The sequence below is a fragment of the Pichia kudriavzevii genome, chromosome 1 (genome assembly GCF_003054445.1).
Source record: "Pichia kudriavzevii chromosome 1, complete sequence".
Classification (NCBI taxonomy): Eukaryota; Fungi; Ascomycota; class Pichiomycetes; order Pichiales; family Pichiaceae; genus Pichia; species Pichia kudriavzevii.
This window is the reverse complement of record NC_042506.1, coordinates 873,206-894,012: the sequence shown is the minus strand read 5'-3', so window position 1 is coordinate 894,012 and position 20,807 is coordinate 873,206. Positions and strand designations below refer to the sequence as shown.

At 38.7% G+C, this 20,807-nt stretch overlaps 12 protein-coding genes across 12 annotated transcripts; 6 read left to right on the top strand and 6 right to left on the bottom strand.

Annotated features, from left to right (window-relative positions):
* Positions 1–70: 70 nt before the first annotated feature.
* On the bottom strand, positions 71–2,767 carry C5L36_0A03990 (uncharacterized protein; the record flags this gene model as incomplete). Its single annotated transcript, XM_029463417.1, has 1 exon — positions 71–2,767. One exon carries the CDS (start codon positions 2,765–2,767, stop codon positions 71–73), a length of 2,697 nt encoding a protein of 898 aa, XP_029319277.1.
* Positions 2,768–3,075: 308 nt separating this feature from the next.
* Positions 3,076–3,432, top strand: C5L36_0A03985 (uncharacterized protein; the record flags this gene model as incomplete). The annotated part of the gene is made up of 1 exon (XM_029463416.1): positions 3,076–3,432. The coding sequence occupies one exon, from the start codon at positions 3,076–3,078 to the stop codon at positions 3,430–3,432; it is 357 nt and encodes a 118-aa protein (XP_029319276.1).
* Positions 3,433–3,692: 260 nt separating this feature from the next.
* C5L36_0A03980 (uncharacterized protein) lies at positions 3,693–4,304 on the bottom strand (the record flags this gene model as incomplete). Its single annotated transcript, XM_029463415.1, has 1 exon — positions 3,693–4,304. One exon carries the CDS (start codon positions 4,302–4,304, stop codon positions 3,693–3,695), a length of 612 nt encoding a protein of 203 aa, XP_029319275.1.
* Positions 4,305–4,943: 639 nt separating this feature from the next.
* On the top strand, positions 4,944–5,828 carry C5L36_0A03970 (uncharacterized protein; the record flags this gene model as incomplete). The annotated part of the gene is made up of 1 exon (XM_029463414.1): positions 4,944–5,828. The coding sequence occupies one exon, from the start codon at positions 4,944–4,946 to the stop codon at positions 5,826–5,828; it is 885 nt and encodes a 294-aa protein (XP_029319274.1).
* A 520-nt stretch (positions 5,829–6,348) lies between these two features.
* On the top strand, positions 6,349–6,693 carry C5L36_0A03960 (uncharacterized protein; the record flags this gene model as incomplete). Its single annotated transcript, XM_029463413.1, has 1 exon — positions 6,349–6,693. One exon carries the CDS (start codon positions 6,349–6,351, stop codon positions 6,691–6,693), a length of 345 nt encoding a protein of 114 aa, XP_029319273.1.
* A 1,047-nt stretch (positions 6,694–7,740) lies between these two features.
* On the bottom strand, positions 7,741–8,865 carry C5L36_0A03950 (uncharacterized protein; the record flags this gene model as incomplete). Its single annotated transcript, XM_029463412.1, has 1 exon — positions 7,741–8,865. The coding sequence occupies one exon, from the start codon at positions 8,863–8,865 to the stop codon at positions 7,741–7,743; it is 1,125 nt and encodes a 374-aa protein (XP_029319272.1).
* Positions 8,866–9,353: 488 nt separating this feature from the next.
* C5L36_0A03940 (uncharacterized protein) lies at positions 9,354–11,210 on the top strand (the record flags this gene model as incomplete). Its single annotated transcript, XM_029463411.1, has 1 exon — positions 9,354–11,210. One exon carries the CDS (start codon positions 9,354–9,356, stop codon positions 11,208–11,210), a length of 1,857 nt encoding a protein of 618 aa, XP_029319271.1.
* Positions 11,211–11,266: 56 nt separating this feature from the next.
* C5L36_0A03930 (uncharacterized protein) lies at positions 11,267–11,797 on the bottom strand (the record flags this gene model as incomplete). The annotated part of the gene is made up of 1 exon (XM_029463410.1): positions 11,267–11,797. One exon carries the CDS (start codon positions 11,795–11,797, stop codon positions 11,267–11,269), a length of 531 nt encoding a protein of 176 aa, XP_029319270.1.
* A 523-nt stretch (positions 11,798–12,320) lies between these two features.
* Positions 12,321–14,177, bottom strand: C5L36_0A03920 (uncharacterized protein; the record flags this gene model as incomplete). The annotated part of the gene is made up of 1 exon (XM_029463409.1): positions 12,321–14,177. The coding sequence occupies one exon, from the start codon at positions 14,175–14,177 to the stop codon at positions 12,321–12,323; it is 1,857 nt and encodes a 618-aa protein (XP_029319269.1).
* Positions 14,178–14,934: 757 nt separating this feature from the next.
* On the top strand, positions 14,935–18,360 carry C5L36_0A03910 (uncharacterized protein; the record flags this gene model as incomplete). The annotated part of the gene is made up of 1 exon (XM_029463408.1): positions 14,935–18,360. The coding sequence occupies one exon, from the start codon at positions 14,935–14,937 to the stop codon at positions 18,358–18,360; it is 3,426 nt and encodes a 1,141-aa protein (XP_029319268.1).
* Positions 18,361–18,712: 352 nt separating this feature from the next.
* C5L36_0A03900 (uncharacterized protein) lies at positions 18,713–19,825 on the top strand (the record flags this gene model as incomplete). The annotated part of the gene is made up of 1 exon (XM_029463407.1): positions 18,713–19,825. The coding sequence occupies one exon, from the start codon at positions 18,713–18,715 to the stop codon at positions 19,823–19,825; it is 1,113 nt and encodes a 370-aa protein (XP_029319267.1).
* A 59-nt stretch (positions 19,826–19,884) lies between these two features.
* C5L36_0A03890 (uncharacterized protein) lies at positions 19,885–20,661 on the bottom strand (the record flags this gene model as incomplete). Its single annotated transcript, XM_029463406.1, has 1 exon — positions 19,885–20,661. The coding sequence occupies one exon, from the start codon at positions 20,659–20,661 to the stop codon at positions 19,885–19,887; it is 777 nt and encodes a 258-aa protein (XP_029319266.1).
* Positions 20,662–20,807: the final 146 nt, after the last annotated feature.

Sequence of the window (20,807 nt, the reverse complement as noted above, 5' to 3'; positions counted from 1 at the left end):
TAGAAATTTTATTTTTATAGGCGTATACCTTGTTTAGTTTATAAAAAATAAAAGGTGAAAAAAATTCAAGCTAGTATGTGACTTTGGAACATTTGTAGTGTAAAATGTTACCGTTAGGGTGGAAACATAAAATTTCCGACTTGTTAAAATAGCGTCCACATTTAGAACATACACTAGAAGAAGTTAATCTCACCATTTTTCTCTCCAAATTCATCTTATCTAGTTTCAAGTGAGTCAGGTTAGCTCTCAACAACTCATTTTTAACAACCAGCCTGTGATTGATTGTATTCATATTTTTCAAATTCATGAGCAACAACGACGACATTAAATTCATCGACATATCGTTTGGTAATTTTATGAGTATTTCCTCAAAGTTGATAAAGTCAAGATTAGCATTATTAAGGACAAATTGAACTATACTAGAATGGTCTTTCTCCAACAAACACATGTCAATAATTTTGAATATTAATCCTCTACTCAGACTATCATTTTTGATATCTCTCATATTCAAGGCAAAATTAACAGCCTCTTTGGTGTCTTTCAATTCGTGAACATATATGCTCAATATATCGTCATACCTGCCCAATTTTTGAAGGGGAGATACCATCAACCTTTTAGCGTGTTCTGATTTCGAGTGTGTTTTCAATCTTGCGAGAGCTTGGTTAGCATTATAATGACCTTTTTCAAATAGTTTTTGAATCTTCGCAGAATTACCGTCAATATCTTCAAAGTATATATTCAATAGCTGAGTGGTGACTTGAAGATTTGTCTTATTTTCATGGGTGAAAATAAATTCAAGATAATCTAATAAATACTGCTTCCATTTTTCTTGTTGTAGATGCCTGATTATATCATCATAGTGGACATTAGAATAGTCAAAGCTCTCATTCAAGAAGACTAGATAGAATGGATCTGTATCATCATTATTTTTTAAGGCGGATATCAAGGTTTTCAAATTTTCAAAAATCAAGTCAATAGGTGGGTCATCGTTTTGAACCATTCTTTGAAGAAATGCTAGTAGATCGTCATACTTTTCTTGCTCGTTTAATAAACGTATTGCCTTGGTGTAATCATTCCTACTAGAATAAAAGGCAACTAATTGTTCAGATAAGCATAGTGCTTTACACTTTTCCTCTACCATATCAAAATCACAGTAGTTGTTTAACCTTAAAAATGGGCCAATCATCTTTACATTGACCAACAGATAGCATTTGAATAGATAATCATCAATTAAAATTAGGTTTTCATCTACTGAGAAACCAGGATCATTATCTTGATAAATAGAGAGTGAGATTTCCATATTTCCAAATTGAAATACTGTATCTTTACTATCCTTGAAGCGTAATAGTTTCCTTTTGGAATCTGTTAAATATTTAATCAATTGATTGATACAGAACCTATCAGACGCACTTAGATCTTTAGCCTCGTTGTTACTATTGCTTCTCTCGTTGTTTAAAATCAATTTGATAGGTTTGGGTATATTCTCCACCACTAATTTAGGAGGGGCTAAAAACTCAGAAAAGAGATCAATCGACAAGGCAAAATCATTTTCGGACCCATCATTCATCAGATCAACCGCCTTGAGCAAGTTAAACTTTCTTAGCTTTATGAACTTGAATTGGTTTAGATTGACATTTTCCCGCTTGCTTTCATCGTCAGTAGAAAGAAAATAATGGATATCCAAATTCTCAATTAACAGGATGGCATTATCATAGTCTTTCTCGCTATATAGACCTTCAAGAATTCGATTGTAAGGAAAAGCTGTAATCGTGCGAATGTCATTTTTGGATAGAATGGAAAGTCGCATATCGTGATAACCAACGTCAATTATTCTATTAGCTCGGATTGCCTGGAAAAGCTTGAAGTCTTTTACACTGCGAACTTCTAAACTGTTGTCATATATTAGGAAAATAAAGGGGAAACAAATTTGTGATTTCTTGAAATGTCCATTTGAAATTTTCGTTGCATTGTATGAATCAAAGTTGGTGTAGTCTACATTGAGAAATTCGTCGAATTTCAAGAAGAGTATTCGATTATCATAATAGCCAAGACTAGCTAGGTGGTGGCTGTTGGTAAAAGAAAGCATTGAAGACCTCAGATGTAGAAACCTAGTTAGGTCATGATGTGATATTTTGGACGTCTGCAGATTTATGTGGATTAGTATATTGGGCTTTGTGCTAGACATGCATATAAGGTCTTCAGTGGATGTAAATTTGAGAAACTTGATGTTGGAGACGTAAAGGTTATATCGGTCGACATACTCTCTGTTATTCCATTTCAGTATAGTTATTTGATTTTTCGATAGAAGAGCCAACAACGTTATAAAGGCGTCAGGATTCGCTGGATTGTCTCTATCACTAGTAATTGGTTTGTCTATGACAACAGTTGCTAGAGAGAGGATATCAGAAGAAGACGACCTTGAGGGCGCTTGGCTTGCGTTAGAAGAAGAATACGTGACGATATCCTCAACCCGAAGATTTAAGCTTTGGAAACATCGATCATTTAGGTTTGATAAGTTACTGATATTTCGTAATTCCACATGGTCATCGAAGACAATGGTCAGTATCCCTATATCTGGCAACGCCTGCAGCTTCTTTATCCGCACAGAAGAGGTCAGCAGTCTTCTCAATTTTGTACATTCTGTGGGTTCTGTTGAGAATATAACATTTGGCGTGGCAACATAAGTAATTTCATCGGAGTTAGTTATTGAGATGGGGTTCCCCTGGAGTGGACAAATCTCCTGAACGGGGTTAAACACATTGGGCATTATCTGATACCAAACCCGTCCCTCAATGTGTGGAACTTACCTACGACTCGGTGTGCTAGGTTCTTGTTTCTCAGTTGGAGATAATAATGGTTCTTGTACCCATGGAAAAGCAGCAATGGTTATGCCGTTCCAGATGCGCACGCGCCGAAGATGCAGAAAAAAAAGAACGACGCAATAGAAAAAAAAAAAAGATTGCCAATATCACCCAGTTTTAAATCCCCTGAATCGAGATGCCGGTGATGTAGGTGTCCATGTCTCTAGTATGGTGAATGTGAGGTATATGTGGTCAAATGTGGCAACATACAGTGATGGACGATCGTGTGAAACGGGTGATTGAGCGGGAGGAGGCAAAGAAGATCGCAAACATTGAGCTCAGAGAAAAGTACCGGCGGGTATTACGGCAAACTCTCATGGAGTTTGATGTTCCAGGTCAGCAGCATATAGTGTATGAGAACGAGAAGATGCTAGACAAAGCGGAGGAGGAGCTGGAAGGACACGTTAAGCGAATGGAGAGACTAGGAGGAGAGCTTGAGGAGAGAGTGGAGCATGTTGAAAAGAAGTTGGAAAAGTGTAATTCGGAGTTGATCCAACGGCGAGTTGAGCTTCTCAATCAGCAGATACGAATATTGGAATCCGCTGTGAAATATATACAAGACAACAAATGAGTGCATAATGGATGCAGTAGCGAGTAGTTGGGGGGAAGAACACGGCCAGCGGACAGGATCGTTTATATACAGGCTGTACTTTGGTTGTCTTACGCGCAGAGTTATCAAGTGAGTATTACTAACAGTATAAGTATGAATATGGAAATAGATACACCTAGACAAGTAAGTCTGTATCTGTATATGTATGTGTTACAGGGTGAAAATTCTAAAATTGATCGATCTACAGCATGCGCTTGATGCTCAAAGAATGGCATAGTCAACTAAGGTACACCACCTCTGGCAACCCTTTCGAACATGTTGGTGTTCTCCCAGCCCTGATGTATAACTTTGAATCCATCGGCCATGTTGAGGCCACACTTCAACGGTTTACCGTGGATGACCAAATTCCTATATATGTTCTGATAGATATTTTCGTCGGGATTGCTAGTTAAATAGGCCAAGGAATGTAACCTCTTTCGTTCCTCGATTTCTGCTATGGAGTACGTTGGAGTTAACCACTCCTCTCGTTGTTTCTCCCATAGCTCTGCTCCGTTACTCACCGTTTCAGAGGCACCTGTCACTGTAGGAATTGGAGTTGGGGACGTGTTTGTAGCGTCGCTTGACGTAGACACTTTATCTTTGCTCAGCCGCTGCTGGGTTGGGATGTCGCCCCCCTGAGATATCTTCTTGTTTTCACTTTTCAGAACAGACACATAGTCTCCCCTAAGGTGCTCCTCTTCTGTGTCGTTATCGAACAACTGCTCAACCTCTTCCAAATCGTCATTATGTTGCAAGACGGCATTCGAAATCACCTTCAACGAGTGCATTGCCGAGGAACACTTGTCCCTAAGCTTCTCCCCTATCGACCTACTATGTTTCAGCTTCCTTGTCATGGCTGTTGTCCGTGGATGTTTGGCCCCTGCTCTCGAGCAGAAGATCAATGTATCCTTATAAGGAACAACCTCAAACCGAGAACAATGTCTACAATAGCAGCTTACATCATAGGTTTCAACTCTGAAATCTGGATGCAAAAGAACGACGCGCCGAGAAAAATGAAAAAAGAGGGTGGGGTTGGGGGGGGGGGGGAAGGAGGGGGATAAAAAGAAAAAATGGAGTCGAGCAACCACTGGCGGCTCAGCACGCCGACGGGCGGGGGGCTCAGTTACAGAATTAGAAATTTAGTCAAACTGTGAATGGGGAGGAAGGGAGGTTGTGGATTTGTTTGTATTTTACAAGTACCCCCCCCTCTAAGGAGGTGTGTTTGTATGTGAGTGTTGGAGGCGTGGTTGTGGGATCAGAGGGAGGAAGGTAGAGAGGCCAGTACTAATAAAGTAAAGTACGGGCTTGAAGATATGGCTAAGGCGATCAAAGAGGGCAAAAAAAAAAGGGCCAAGAGATCCAAAGGCTCAAGTTTAACGGGGAAGCGCCAAGATAAATAAGGAGGAGAAAGAGGTGGGCATGTACAACAAAGAGAGCAACTGCACGCCTGGACAGAACTTTCAATCAGAATAGCCATACCAAAAGATATAGACATGTTGCAGGCTGCACATACGGATCTTCTCAACAAGAGCAACTTTGTGGTTATAGGGAGTGAGGAAGGAATTTATAGGGCGAATCCACAAGGGTTAGAAGAATGGATCAAGAGGTGCAATTGGGAAGGGGAGAAGAACACGATGAAGGAGATCAACTTTATTGGGATGGCCAACTACTGCAAGAGCTTGTTATTAAGCACGAGTTTCCAAGGGTTTGATTTACAATTGCAGGATGTTATTGATATATGGGAGATGCGGTTGATATCCATGTACATTGCCTTCTTATTAGGAGAGACACGATTGTCAATTGGACGAGGAGGAGGGATTCCCAGAGAGATGATAGTGACAGAGTCCATGATTAAATTTGAGGCTAGTACCATGCTGAGCCAAATGTACAAACTGGAGAGACATGTCAATAGAGGATCCAATCAAAGTGGTAGTAATGATGTCCATGATAGTGATGATGGCAACGATTGTAATGATCGACACCGGACTAAGATCTTACTGACGTGGCTCAAATTTGGCGGAAAAGATTTCCCTCTTGTTGAGTTTTACTATAAAGAGGTTTTCAAGGCAAGGGCTACAAGGAATGTCTCTTATCTTAAGAGTTTGAAATTTGCCCTAATTGCAGTGCTAACAAAACGAAACGAGCTAGTCAATGTATATACACTAATCAGAGACGACGAGTTAATGAACAAACTCCAAGATACAATCGAAAGTGATGAACAGCCACTTGAAAGATTGAGTCGTCTACACCTAAGGATGTGTTTGTCATTTTTAACTCCATCTGAGCCTCTAAACATTAAAACGGTCAATTTATTTGTCAAAATGGGGAAAAATAGGCTCTATAATGTCCTCGCTGCAGCCCTCGCTGCCCGCACGTGACACACGCCACACAGGTGGCTCTGTGCACCAAACCCTCTTGTGGTGCCATTGTATAGCCGGCGTCCCCCTCCACCCCCCGCGCACCGCACGCGAGGCGGGATTTACCTCATGGGTGTTTCCCGTTCTCTTTCCCTAGCAGTGAGACGCAAACATCCAAAAGGAGAAACAACACATACGCAAAGAAAAAAAAAAAAAGCTAGAAAGAAGCGCAAATGGAGTGAAAAATTTTCACCCCTCCTCCCAGGGGCATGTAGTGCCACCACCACTGCCACCACTCGCACACACACTCTGTGCACACACACTCTGCTCTCTCTGCTCTCTCTCTCTCCCCCCACCGTGGACCTTCCCAATCGGGTAGTCTCTCCTCACCACCGTTGTCGACAGTTGTAGTTGTAGGAGGTGAGAATGGTGTAGGAAACAAAAAAAAAAGGTGTGTATAATGTAGGGTGTGAATTGGAAAGTTTGGTATACTTTAAAACCTCTTTGACTTTTTGTATAGACATAACTCGCTTGACACACAATGGCTAAGGAATTAAAGGACGCAGTTACCAGAGAGTACACCATCAACTTACACAAGAGACTCCACGGTGTCACCTTCAAGAAGAGAGCACCAAAGGCCGTCAAGGAAATCAAGAAGTTTGCCAAGTTACACATGGGCACTGACGATGTCAGATTAGATCCTAAGTTGAACGTTGAGTTATGGAAGAAGGGTATCCAAGGTGTTCCATTCAGATTAAGATTGAGAATCTCTAGAAAGAGAAACGAGGACGAAAACGCAAAGTCCACCATGTTCTCCTTCGTTGAGGCTGTCAATGTTGCTTCTGCAAAGGGTTTACAAACCGTTGTTGTTGAAGACGAAGAATAAGTTAGTTGACTCACCATCTCTCCTGTGCAACTGTTCTCTATCTACAATGTTTATAAATCAATAATAACTTGGAAATTCTCCACAACTGTAGTTGGCCACTTGTTCTGGTGGCCTTACTCTCTGCAGGGGTGCTCTAGGTATGGGGGCCTCTTTTGGTAGAGAACCAGCACGCCCTCTATACTGCCAAGCTTGCAGTTCGCAGTAGCAGCCGTCTCTCTGGCATAACGTGTAGCGTACGTTGCAACCGGCTAGATACACACGGATGGGTTTAACACCCTCTTGGATGCTTGTCTACTGGGGAGAATGTCCACCTCGTACTACATCTACAGAATGGGGTGGAATGTGTCTGTAAACTTGCCCGTTTCACCAATATACATACAATAGATGTCAGTGTAACTATGACAAAAGTGCCAATCATAACAACAAGTCCGCGTTAAATGTCCTTCAAAACGAAGTCGATAAAACAAGGTGGAAATGCCAGGGCGACCCAGCATCATGTTCAAACAGCGGCACGATTAAAGAAAATGTTCATCATGTATCTAATGTATTAACTGGTGAAAGCGGGCAAGAAGGAGAGAAATGAATGGTGGAAATGTAGCAAACACAACAACCAACGTGAAATTATAGAGATGGAAACCTCAATAGCAACAACCAAGTGCCGCCAATTCCTCACTGTTAGTGTGTCTACTCTCTCGCCTTCCCAAGACGTCTCATCCAATCATATCCTTATAGTTGGATGGTCTTTGCTGGACAGTGAACGTTCCATTAATCAGTTGAAAGGAAAAACCCCACATTCTACCAGGTGTAGTCTTCAAAGTGTCCATTTAAACTAAAGACCATGGAAACTCTTTCAGCACGATTTCCACACGTCGCACACCCAGTGAGGGTAGAGAACGTGTGAAAAAAAAAGGTCACATGGAATTCATAAACGCACACCATCACGGTTAAGGGTTTCCTAACAATGGAGAATTCCCAGCAAAGCATTATCTCTTAGTAAAGGCCGTATTATTAGTGAGTACTGTATATAGGAGGTATATTGTTGTGTATCTATAGATTGGGCATGTCACTGCGATCCAAACGAACAGGAATATGAACACCTTCACCAAACCCTGGATCTTGTGGTCTCTTTAGTTGGTACCTTTCATCAAACCATTCGATAAGCTCAATCAAATTTTCACATTCGTTTAACCCAATCAGTTGTTTCCTCGTGATCAACCCTTCCATCATACATGAGAGATGATGCTGGATCAATTTATAGGGGAGGCCGTACGAGGTTGAATAATGCCAGAATTTTTCAATTGCCCCCCATGGACACTTTGCATGACCTGCAAATAACCCTGGATTGTTCAATATGCCACGTACAGCCATGACACCGTCACATCGAGTAGTCTCGATAATACTATACGCATCTTTTAAACTGAAACAGTCACCATTGGCTATAACTGGCACACCAACACTCTCCTTGATTATCCTGATTTTTTCAAAATTTGCAGGTTGGCTGCTCCTAGTATTCTTGGTACGTCCATGGACAGTTATAAAGTCAACACCAGCCTTTTCAACCTCCTTGACAAAGTCAATCGTCTCATTGATATCATCGTGAACCCTGATTTTAGTCTCAATGCAGATTTCGTCCCCCCACCTCTTCTTAACTTCATAGACCATTTCACTAACTAAATCCTTGTTGCTCATTAGTGCAGCTCCAATGCCTTCTCTCACTTGCTCCTTAATGGGACATCCACAGTTGATGCCAATACCATCAACATACGGATGTATCATCTCCACACATCTGATCAAATCGGTGATATTATTGACCCCCAACTGAACTATCAATGGTCTGTCACTGTCATTAGTGGAAAAATCGCTCAAACGGGCATTTTCGTTCCTTACAAACTCCCTTGCCAAGATCATGGGAGAATAAACAATATCACACTGATAATCCCGAACCAGTTGCCGAAATGGTAGTTTTGAATAACGTACCATTGGTCCAGCTATAAACACAGGTCTACCCTCCTTTTGGCATCGTTTGATTATATTAATCGGCTTGTCGTCTGGATTTCTCGCCGCAATATATCCCATGTATGGTGTTGTTCTCTTATCGAGCCCCTTATCTGTTGCATTAACCTGTTTTGCGTTTATTGCATGATCAATTTCTTTATAAGTTGCACCACTCATTATAGAATAGACTCTCTTGCTATATAGCACACAAGATGGTGATACAAACTGATGTCTAAGAGTATTGGCAAACAACAACTTGAAAGTTAAAAGAGAAAAAAAAATCAGAATCGGAGTAAAATAGTATGCAGACTATAAAGAGTTTGCAATGAAGATGCGTTAGAGCTATGGGTTTGTTGATTTTATGATATGAAATTTTATATCTATGGCTTTGGCGTTGGAAACTTCCTTGGCTGGACCTTCCTAATCAGGCATTTTTATCCGGTACACTACTCTTCAAAAAGAGGCAAGTTAAGCGCACTCGGTCACGTGCTCTTGTTGCCGCATTGGGAAATGCTATTTTTTTTTTTTTTTAGTTCTATTCTCAGTGACTATAATTTTTTTTGTCAGTTCTGATATTGATTTTTGCAAATTTCAGCTTGGATGTCCTATATTATACTACTCGTAGTGATCATATTCAACTTCAAAAATTTGGTGATAAACAAAGCATGTCTGAGCTTGAGTCAGGGAAACGTCCAATTGAGGAGAGTGTCGAGTCCGAGCCAAAAAAGAGTAAAGTTGACCATTTTGCAAATGGTGTTGCCCCAATTAAAACGGAATTTATAATCTCTTACACGAACGATAATGCAATTGACGATGATGCCGCAGAAGCAGCTCCGACAAGTGAGCAGTTGGGTGATTCCAGAGATCAAAAAGGCCAGGGCAAGGGTAAGGGTAAGAATAAGAATCGTGGACAAAACAAAGCTAGAAAGTTGGTTCAGACTAAGGAAGATTTGAAAGTTTGTCCTTCTATTATCGACCCAGAGGCAGGTAAGCCATGCCTTAAAGGTAGCGAATGCAACTGGTGCCACGATGTAGACGCATATCTAGCACAGAAGGAGGAGTGTTTTGAAGGACCTTGTCCTGTCAAAGAGGAACTAGGTTATTGTCCACAAGGAATCAGATGTAGATGGCTATATTCCCATTTTGATAAAGATACCAAAAAATTGACGTACGAGGAAGGTTACGTTAGAGACGAAAACAAGGGCGAAGTCAATTTTATTTCTTTAGATGACAAGAGAATGCTATACAAAAAGAAGTTTGATTTCCCAGTAAGTGAAGTTGCCTTGGAGATGTATGACAAGGAAAGACTAGAGAGATTCGATGTTGAGAAGAGGAAGGAATTAGAGGCTGCCTATAATGAAGCCAAAATCAAAGCGGGCGAAAAGAAGAAACTAGATTATAAAAATAAGAAGGTTGTTTCGCCATTGACAACAGTTGGAAATTTACCATACAGAAGACTAATGAAAACATTGGGAGCAGATATTACATTTTCTGAAATGGCTCTGGCCAACTCTTTAATTACTGGACAAAACAGTGAGTGGGCATTACTTAAGGCTCATAAATCAGAGTATCCTGGCTTTGGTGCACAAATTGCAGCTTCAAAACCATGGCAAGCAGCAAAATCTGCTGAAGTCATTTATAGATTTGCCTCTAATGTCAGTGAAATCAATCTAAATTGTGGATGTCCGATTGATCTATTATTTAAAAAGGGAGAAGGCTCTGCGTTGATGTTGAGTAGTAATAGAATGAAGAACTTATTGAAGGTGATGAATGACTCCTCTGGTGATATACCAATTACTGTCAAGATGAGAATGGGGGTCAAAGATAATAAACCTGTAGCAACTGAGATCGTTTCCAAGTTATTGGATGCTGGTGACATTGGTGCAATAACCGTCCATGGTAGATCGAGACAACAAAGATATACAAAGGAAGCTAACTGGGACTACATTGAACAAGTTGGTAAAATTGTCAAGGCGTATAATGAACAATACGAGGAAAAGAAGGACGTATCTGATAGACCAAACCCTGTTTATTTAATTGGTAATGGCGATTGTTATACCTATGAAGATTACTATGAGCATGTCGGTAGAGAAGGCATTGATACTGTTATGGTTGCCAGAGGTGCGTTGATTAAACCATGGATTTTCGAGGAAATAGAAGCACGTCAGTACTTGGATAAGTCGGCAAGTGAGAGACTGAGAATTATAGAAAACTACTCTAGATTTGCGTTGCAACATTGGGGTTCCGATGACTTTGGTGTCAACACAGCTAGAAGATATCTCTGTGAATTCCTTTCCTTTACCTACAGATACATTCCAGTGGGTATATTGGAGAAATTACCTCCTAAATTAAACCAGAGACCACCTAAATGGAGAGGACGTAATGAGTTGGAGACACTCTTGGGATCAAGTGATTATAAAGACTGGATTAAGATCTCTGAAATGTTCCTTGGTAAAGCCAACGAAAATTTCACATTTATTCCAAAACATAAAAGTAATGCATATGAGACGCCTAGAAATTAAAGGACAATTATATAGGGAACCTATATATACTTAGACTATAAACGTGTCTCCGGATCTTAATATTCATCAGACAATGCCTTGGACTTCTTGAGTAAGTTTTCCTTTTCTTTTTCCAACTCTTTGATCTTTAACCTTAATTTTTCATTTTCCTCGTGTAGTTTTTCATCAACCTTACTTTCATTCATCAACTTACTTTCCTTTTCTTTCATTGCAAGTAAAGCGAACACCATCTTATAGGTTCTGTTCAAAATGAGAGACAAAAATAAGGTAAATCCACAGAGGTACATGTTTCTCTGGGAATAGAACTTTCTCGACTGAATTTCAGCTCTTGTGACACCACCAGTGACCAAATCACCAGCCAATTCGTTTCCCACCTTCATAGTCCTATTGACCGAGTCTGCAAACATAATACCAATGAAGACAAACACGCATCTCAAAACCATTTGAACTTGGGGTGAATTGAAGGGCGTTGATAGCGTTTGTAACAAGGGACGACGGAATTTGGATGGCAGAGGGAATGAAATTAGCGCAAAGAGAGCCATTTCTACTACCAAAAGTGTGAAGGTTAGTACGTATTGGAATGCCATGTTTGTTGTTAATTGGCGAAAGTTAGGCAAGGAGGAAGGAAGAAGTAGCACATATAGGGATGGCAAATTGTCTAACAATAATGGCCTTGTCCTTTAGTTTGAAATGAGGGCGATGCGGCTTGTCAGTGCACGCTTGTGTATTTTTTCTTTTTTTTCTTCAAAGCTTAAGCTTCTTTTTCAAATTTCACGCCAGTACCTTGCAACATAACATGATGTATTAATTGTCTTCTAAATATAAAGGATAAGATAAATTAAATTAGTAAAAAAAGAAATCAATGCGTTCCACCTTTAGCGTGATGGAAATTAATTTTTAGAAAAAGAGGATAATGTGATGGTAGGATGAAAAGATGGAAGATGGAAGGGAAAAGATGGAAGGGAAAAGATGGAAGGGAAAAGATGGAAGGGAAAAGATGGGAGGAAAAAGATGGGAGGGACAAGAGGGAGGAATATGTGTAATAGTAAATGAAAGTTTGAGTATAAAACTGTAAATGGAAGAGGAGGGGCTTAGCAAATTAGAATAACACTAGTGTGTGGTATGTGCTCTATGATATTTCAAACCATTCAAGTTCTTGTATCGCTTGCCACACACTTCACACCTGTACGGTTTATCTTTCTCAAATGCCATTCCGTGAGGATATGGGGAATTTGAATCGGGATTGATCACAGAGAAGGTGCCATCTGGATTCTCACGCAATTTTTGGTTTTGATGACCGTGTAGACGATGATATTTAAGACCGTTTTGATTCTTGTAAGTCTTATCACACCCTATAACGGGACATTGGAAAGGACGTTCTTCACGTTGTTCGATCGCATATAATCGCCTAGCAGGATCAGCAATGCAAACATCATGGTGCGAGTTGGAATTGACAGTATTAGAGGTGCTATTGATATTAGCATTGATAGATTGATGGATGCCCGGGGTATTACTATCGATACTCATAGAGATATCATCATCAACATCCATTTGAAATTGGGTATCATGATCGAGATCAATATTAAGACTATCGTGGTTTTTTAAACTTGGCGAGCTTATTACACTACCACCATTACCATTATTTATTAAATCGTTCAGTAGATGACTGTTTGTATTGTTAATTGGAATGCTATTATGATTGCCACCTCCTGTAGTTGAATTATCATTGAACTGATTGTTGTTACTCTGCTGTTGTTGGTTATGACGTTGCTGGTGAGTGTGTAATTGTTGAAGGCGTTGTTGTTGCTGCTGCTGCTGCTGTACTTGCTGATGAAACATTTTAGCTTGATTTTCCAAATCTTTCACTAGGGAGTCATTTTGGAAAATATTATTAGCGCTATTGTTTGGAAAGTCAAAGTTCATTTCATCGTGTTTTCCATTGTTTGCATTGATACCATTATCAAATTCAAAGTTTGACAGAGTTTTATGTAAATCATTGCTCTGAAGATTATCCCCATGATGATCATAAGTTAAATTCAAGTTGAAACTCGATATTTTGTCGGGTTTGGAACTCATGTTGAATTTCTTATTATTGTTATTGAAATTTTGTTTGGTATTCAAATGATTGTTCAAAAATACCTCATTAGTCGATACAGCTCCTATTGAATTATTATTTCTAACTCTTGAATTTGAATCATTTGACAATGCGTTACTATGATGCGGTAAATTGCCATTAGTTCCTGTATTTAAATTCAGCTGAGGTTGCAATCCATTATTCAAGTCATTCGATTGGAAATTCCCATCTTGTTGGAAATTATTGCTGGAAAAATCGTTTCCAATGTGCATTTCCTCATAATGTTTCAATAAATCATGCAAAGTGGGTAGAAGTTGACCACAACAAGAATAGTCTTTGCAGTAATTTGCTTCCAAATCTGCCAAATACGAAGAATTAGGTATCGAATCCGAAACCATCATGATACTATCATTTCTTAAATCCATGGCATTACTGTTGTTAAAATTCCCATTATAGAGGTTGATAGAGCCATGTCTGAATTGATGATTGCTGGAATGTGGGGCCGCACTATTGATGTTGATGAGGTTGTTGCTGCTGTTATTATGAGCGAGATGTTGATTTTGATGTTGCTGGTAGTTGTGATTTTGGGTTTGGGTTTGGCTTTGATTCTGAGTTTGACTTTGATTCAAATTTAAGTTCGGGTTTTGATACTGATGCTGGTGCTGAAGCATAAACACCTCGTCCTTGAGCCACGAGCCAATGCCAACCGATCCCCATGACACTCCTCCTATTCCCTGGGATTGGGCTATACTTTCTCTCCTCAACTTTGGGTTGTTGTGGTATATTGAGTTGTTCCTTGAAAAGGATATGTTGATTGGTTCAGACGAGTTCTGGGTGTGCTGCTGGTGGTGTACTGCCATGGCGGAAGGGTGGTTTCCTAGTTGTGTGTCCATTATATGCAAAAGTCAAGTTGAGGGAAACTTAATAAAGATAGCGTCTCCTGTATATATATAAATATATATAATATTTATGGATGTGTGTGTATTATTATGTCTATAAGTGTGTTTGTGTGTTTGGGTGTTTGAGAAATACAAGTGTCTCTGCAACTATGTCTATGAGTGCCAGTGTCAACGTCTTGACTGTCTCTGTCCAACCCTTATGTATGAACCTGTGTACCTGGACGCTCCTAATGTGGCAAGTGGCAGCAACCTTGACGATATTAATGGATAATTCCCCTATGTGGATGAACTAAAATTGCATACACCATCAATTAATTAATCACTTGGGGGCGACTAACAAGAGGGCCGGTTAGCGAGGAAATTTCGCGATATAAAGGCGCTTCCAAATTCGCGAGTGGGAAAAATCCGGAAAGTTGCCTTTGCTGTCGCGGAATCGACGCGGCGGTCGCTGCGTTTGTGTTTTCCCCATTTGGTATGTACCACCAACACGTTTTTTTCCTATCCTTTTCCTACCCCTGTTTATCATCACATGAATCTCATTGTAGAATTTATTGTTCCAGAAGGAGAAGGAGAAACTGACAGAAAAACACACACACACACAAACACACAAATTCTATATTAAGTATCATGTTGTGTAAATCATTATTACTCGCAACGTCTTTGCCCCCAACGGCATCAATATCCATACCCACCCATCCACCTTGTGCCATTCCCTGTGAGCATCATTCCAACGCCAGTCTCTCGCTAGTCAATGCTGCTTCCCAACAGCGTCTCCCGCAGGGCACAAACCCCCCACCGGAGCCCCAAACAGTCACTCACTTCCCATTCGAGATCGTCGTCAGTGAAATCGCAGTCCAGTCTATCATTATCAGCACCTAATGCTGCAGCAAATAGCTCTAATACTCTCCATTCACCGAATACGTCCTTGCACTCCTTTTTTTTCTCAAAGTCTCCCTCCATTCGTAAAAACGGGAATAGGAATTCCACCATTACTAACAGTAACAACGGGAATAACAATGAGAATATCAATACCAATAGCAATACCAACAGCAATACCAATAACATCAACAATGGCGGCAATAATATACCCTTTCAGTCGGCAGATCTCAGGAAAGATACCATCAAATCCTTGGATCAGTACCTTTCAAAGTTCGTCAGCATCAAAATACCATCGGGAGCATCGGCATCGTCTTCGTCGGCTGCAACCTCAAGGGCAAACATTCTTCGTTTGCACTTGTTGCCTCAATTGAGGTATCCAATCAGCCCGTTTTCCAATCTCCACGAGTTTCTATCGACCTCAATATCCGACCTTAATCCAGAACTACTTTTATTGGAAGCAAAGACTTTGTTGAATTGGTGGACAGAATTACTCAACATTGTTTTCCTAGATTATCAAACCGTCTCCTCTCTAGATAGAAATTGCTATTACGAATCTGTCTCAAGGCTGTTCTCTCATAACATTTGGCTCTTGTTTCAAATAAATCACTCATATTCTTCTCAATTCTCAGACATGTATGATAGTTATAAATCTTTACTAATGAAAACTTTCGAATTGGCTTACTTGAAAATCAACTCAAAATCCTTGTCTGTTTCAATGTCCATATTTATTGGGAAAGTGTTTGCTTATGCCTTCTTCAACTTGAATGACATATCTCGGGGATTATCCTTTTTGTTAAATACTAAGCTTGTCAAGTATAAGAAAATCTTCAATTTATTCGTTAATCATTCATTCACATCAAACCCTAAAAATGAATATTCAATTGTATTCAACCAGGTATTGGCTGACTTGAAAACTCAATTTCCCTCTCATTTGACGCATTTTATAACTTCAACCTCGCACCCAAGAGATGTTAACTATATTATTGAATCCCATTTCATCAATTCAGTCCCTCCACCTCGTGATAAAATCAATGGCATTAGGGAAACAAAAGGTATTTGGGTCTCTAGATGGTCCTCATACGACAGTATATCAATATTTTGTTCATTTTTCAGAAATTATTTATCTTACTCATCAGTTTATTTGAGAACGTTTCCGTCTTTGATCATTGATGAGCTTCACATATACGGTATTCCTGGTTTTATGTGTTTCATGACTCATATTAGTGAAATATTCAATCACCAAATTCGTAAATCAATTGCCAAAAATTCTCATACTCCCAATAAATTCAAAAACTTCAATTTATCAACTCCTACATCAGCTACCTCCTCAACTTCTTCAACATATAACGACAATATCCTTATTGTACCAAAAATATCATTGGAATCAAGTATAGAGAAATGTTTTAATGTTTTTAGAGACACTATCTTTAACCCAAGGAATGAATACGAGAAACTTTTGAAAGGGGGCTTGGTAAAATCATTCGAAAATATAATCAAGCTGATTGTCGTTAAAACAAGCTTGCTGGATAACGTAATGGTTGATATGGTAATGGATATTTTCACACAGTTCCTCAAACATATTGAAACACCATCTTCTTTCTCTGATAGTAATAATGCAGAAAATTTTTCTTATTTAGATTGGACTTTTTGGCTGGACGTTCTGGTGCGTTTGGTAGATTCTGACAATTTGAGTTGTCAAGTAAAGGCATTATCTACATTATATCAAATCTGGGACCTCATACCATCACATGTGTTCACTTCAGCCAATGGACGGTGGATCTTGTCCCCCTCTGAGCCAATTAAGCTCAATTTGATCTATTATCTTGTCAGCGATCACCATTGGTTTAGCTTTTTTGGGCATTACATGCCTTTGGTAAGAAACATTTATAATAAATTACTTATTTGGAAAATATTAGGCCTATCATCAATTGAAAATATAGTACTGGTTCATGAAAACTTTAAAAGGCAAGATTTCAAAGATGAGAGCAAAATTAAGGTACTGATTCTGTCAAAATTGATGAGTACTTACTATACCACAGAAAACGTTATATTCAAACCTACCGATCCAATACTCAATAAGAAATTCCAGATAGTCAAACATGAGGGCAACGATGATAGAAATAGGGACAAAAAATCAAGGCTTTATCCTTTTGAAGTTTTAGATGATTCTGCTTACATTAACAATAGATCAAAATCGAAAATATCTAAAAGTAAAAGTGAAGCATCAATTACAAGCAAATCTAAATTTTCAAGCTCTTCACTGGGTAAAGATAAACTTTCAAAGAAAAAATGGATGGGCAATCTCTTCAAGAAAACTTCTAGCGCCTCTTCCAATTCATATAAAGATGATAATTCAAGTGGTGGATTATCTAAATTTTTAGGCTTAAGTAATAGAACGGAGAGAAAAGAAGTTTCCAACTCTAATAATATAGCATCAAACTCTTCAATGTCATCAGTATCCTCTTCTTTTTCATCACTTGAGCTGAATTCTGTGGATGCAAATTCCACTCTAGAAGTAAATGATCAAAGTCATTCGATTGATTATTCCAAACCTCCTGAGTGGACAAACAACACTGATATAGCCAACGAACTATGGGAATTCAAACTATTGAGAAATGATTCAAAAATCAAATCATATTTGAGTAAATTAAACCAGATCAATGATAAGGACGCTATCCTTAAGTATTCTAGAGATAACGATGAGATTCTTATCATTAATGAAGAACCTAGGTTACCACGTGTTAAGATCACCAAGAAAAATGATTATTTGATAAAACATGATATGGAATCAGTAGAAAGCCTTATTGATGATGAGATTGGTGATGATGACATTATCGATTTACAAGGTGGATTCGATGATTTTGAGGGTTTGGGTTCATTTGATTTGAACAATAACAAACATGATCCGTTTTCAACAGGGACAATTATATATCATGATGGAATTAACGATAGCATCAAGAACGTTATCAAAAATACACCAGCATCTCAAATGTATTTAGCAAATGGTATATTGGAATATAATGAAGAGGTTAAACGGTTTGAAACTTTTATGCAAGAGAAATGTAACAATATTTTATCGGTAGTTCAAGCAGATTTTGAAAATTCGACAACTAACGATAGTTGGGATCATGAATCCAATACCGCACTAAGCAAATCTTCGTCTTCGCTATTAGAGATTAAGTTGGAGACTAATTTTGGAGGGAATTATAGAATAACAAACTCAGATTATGAGAATCTGAAAAAACAAATACCTAGCATAGTACCTGAATTAGGGACTGATAAAGTAAATGCATTTTAATCACATTGGATTGCTCTTAATTATACCAGTTTACGTATGCACGTACATGCTTACAAAGCCACATCTATATTGACACATTTACATATTTACACTTTTACATATCTACACATTTACATATTTACATATTTACATTATCACATTTTCACATTTACATATTCACATTTCACATTTCACATACTTACATAACAACCTACATAAATTTTATAAGCATAAAAATCGGATAAACATTTGAATCGAAAAATTAAACGGGGCTCGTTGAAGAGTTTCGCACAGCTAATTTGCCTGTCCTTGAAGTTTGTTAGTCAAGTCATACACCAATGAGGTCAATACAATGCCTCATAAATAGTGGATAATGTTGATTGCAGCCCCACTGTTCCTGTTCAGGTCATGGGTTTACACATTTATCAGTGTGGTAACTGCTTTATTGGTGCTATTACCTAGTTCGGTGATTATATATTTACATTTCCAAAGCACGTTGGTTCCGCAATCAACACCGATTATGAAGTTGCAATTTCAATATATTGATAATTCGGGGCCCTTTTCCCTGTACAATTTATCAGAATCTGCCATAAGTCAGGTAAAACCATGGGAAGATGCAAACAAAAATATTTTTACACACATCGAGCAAGTGTTAACTATCCACATGAAATATTTGAAACTGACCAATGGGAATGAGATTGGTGGTATTAGGTTGAGTGTATTAAACAATTCTGCAATGCCAGAATTCAAGAAATCAACATCCTTTGATAATAGAAAAGTCTGGCCTTTTAAAAGTATCAATGAAAAGAATAACGAGCTAACCATATTTCGTGCAGACCGAAAGTATAAGTCATGGAATGAAATAATTGGGAAATCTTTTGCTAAAAATGTACCATTTCTAAGTTCCATAGATGAAAATATAAATAAAAAAATAAGTGGGCTATTAGACTATATAATGCCACGATGGACAATTCAATTATTGGTTCCTGAAGGTTTACAATACTTGTTTTCTTGGAATAACCTGAGAGATGTGTTTACCAAACGAGATGATTTCAAAAGGGGCGAATTTGATTTTCATAGTAGTAATAACATTAATAAGAATAAATATCTACAAACATATGACTTGATGGAAACCTTTGGAGAATTTGATAACTTCAACATACATACGTTCTCAACCGGCTTTATCTTATTTGAGGGACAGCTGAAATACCAAGACATCAATGATACGAGCTTATTAGTTGAGTTGGACACTGACGATGTATTTGTTGTCAATGCTTATGCTAAGTTAGAATATGTTTTAAAGGGAATAAGATGGTGGGTCTACTGGTGGCCAGGAATGTGTTTCCTTTTTGGAGTGGGGTTTATCTGGGCTGTATCTCTTTCTACATGTTTATCAGTTAGTTGGGGTGGCTATATTTTGTGGAACATTTTTATGAAAATGTTTGACTCAACGCAAAAGTCCTCAAGCAGATATATAAGGGATTGAGTGTCTTTTCTTAAAAATGTATAAATATGCACCTACATATTCAATCGAAATCCTGGGCTTTACTCGATATTTGCGAAAGTGTCCTCAGTCAACGTTTTGGAATCAGGGAACTTGAACTCTAGGTTATCCGGGTGAACTTCGGGATAATAGTTCTTAATAGTTGACATCAATTCGTTGAATAAAAGCCTGTAACCTTCACCTGAGAGATGGATACCATCATAAAGTAACTCTGATAGGTCATCCCAGCCTAGCTTACTATTCGTTCTCATCCATTCTGCCATAACATCATAAAGCATTACCATTGGAATTTCAGGAATAGCTTCTCTCAGCTTATCTTGGTATAGCTTATTTCTTTCGTTAGTTCTATAATCACCCGTTTTAAGATCCTCTGGGTGCGTACTATCCCAGAGCTTGCTATCGTGCAAGCCTGGAGTAATCACGATCAGCGGAATGTTTCTTGTTCTAAATTCATTGACTGTTTTCTTCATGTTCTCTAGGAAAAGATCTAATGGAATTGATTCAGCATTGCAATCTGAAGTGCCTCTCAAACGTGCATCGTTAGTACCGAAGAAACAGTATGCTATTTTGATTTTCTGTGATTCTGGAACGTCATCATGCTCAGCTTTCAAAATAGATTTAGCCAATGGCAGAGCATCCCTAGAAGTATATCCAGAGAAACCTCTTTGTACGACTTGGAGCTTCCTTACGTAAGCTTGCTGCAACGCTGCACCAAGTGCATATTGTGGCTGTTCACATCCTTGTGGGAACTGATTGAAAGCATACTCCGTGATTGAGTCACCAAACATTAAAAACTTGTTGTGATCAGTGTATCCCATGTTCTTGCTTGCGTAATACAATATTTGCTTGACTTTATATATAGAAACAGAACTACAAAGTCTAATATTTATTAATATTCATTGGAAACCCACGTCTGATAATTTATTCTGAACTCAGCGGGTAAAATTTCATGCCCACACTCAAA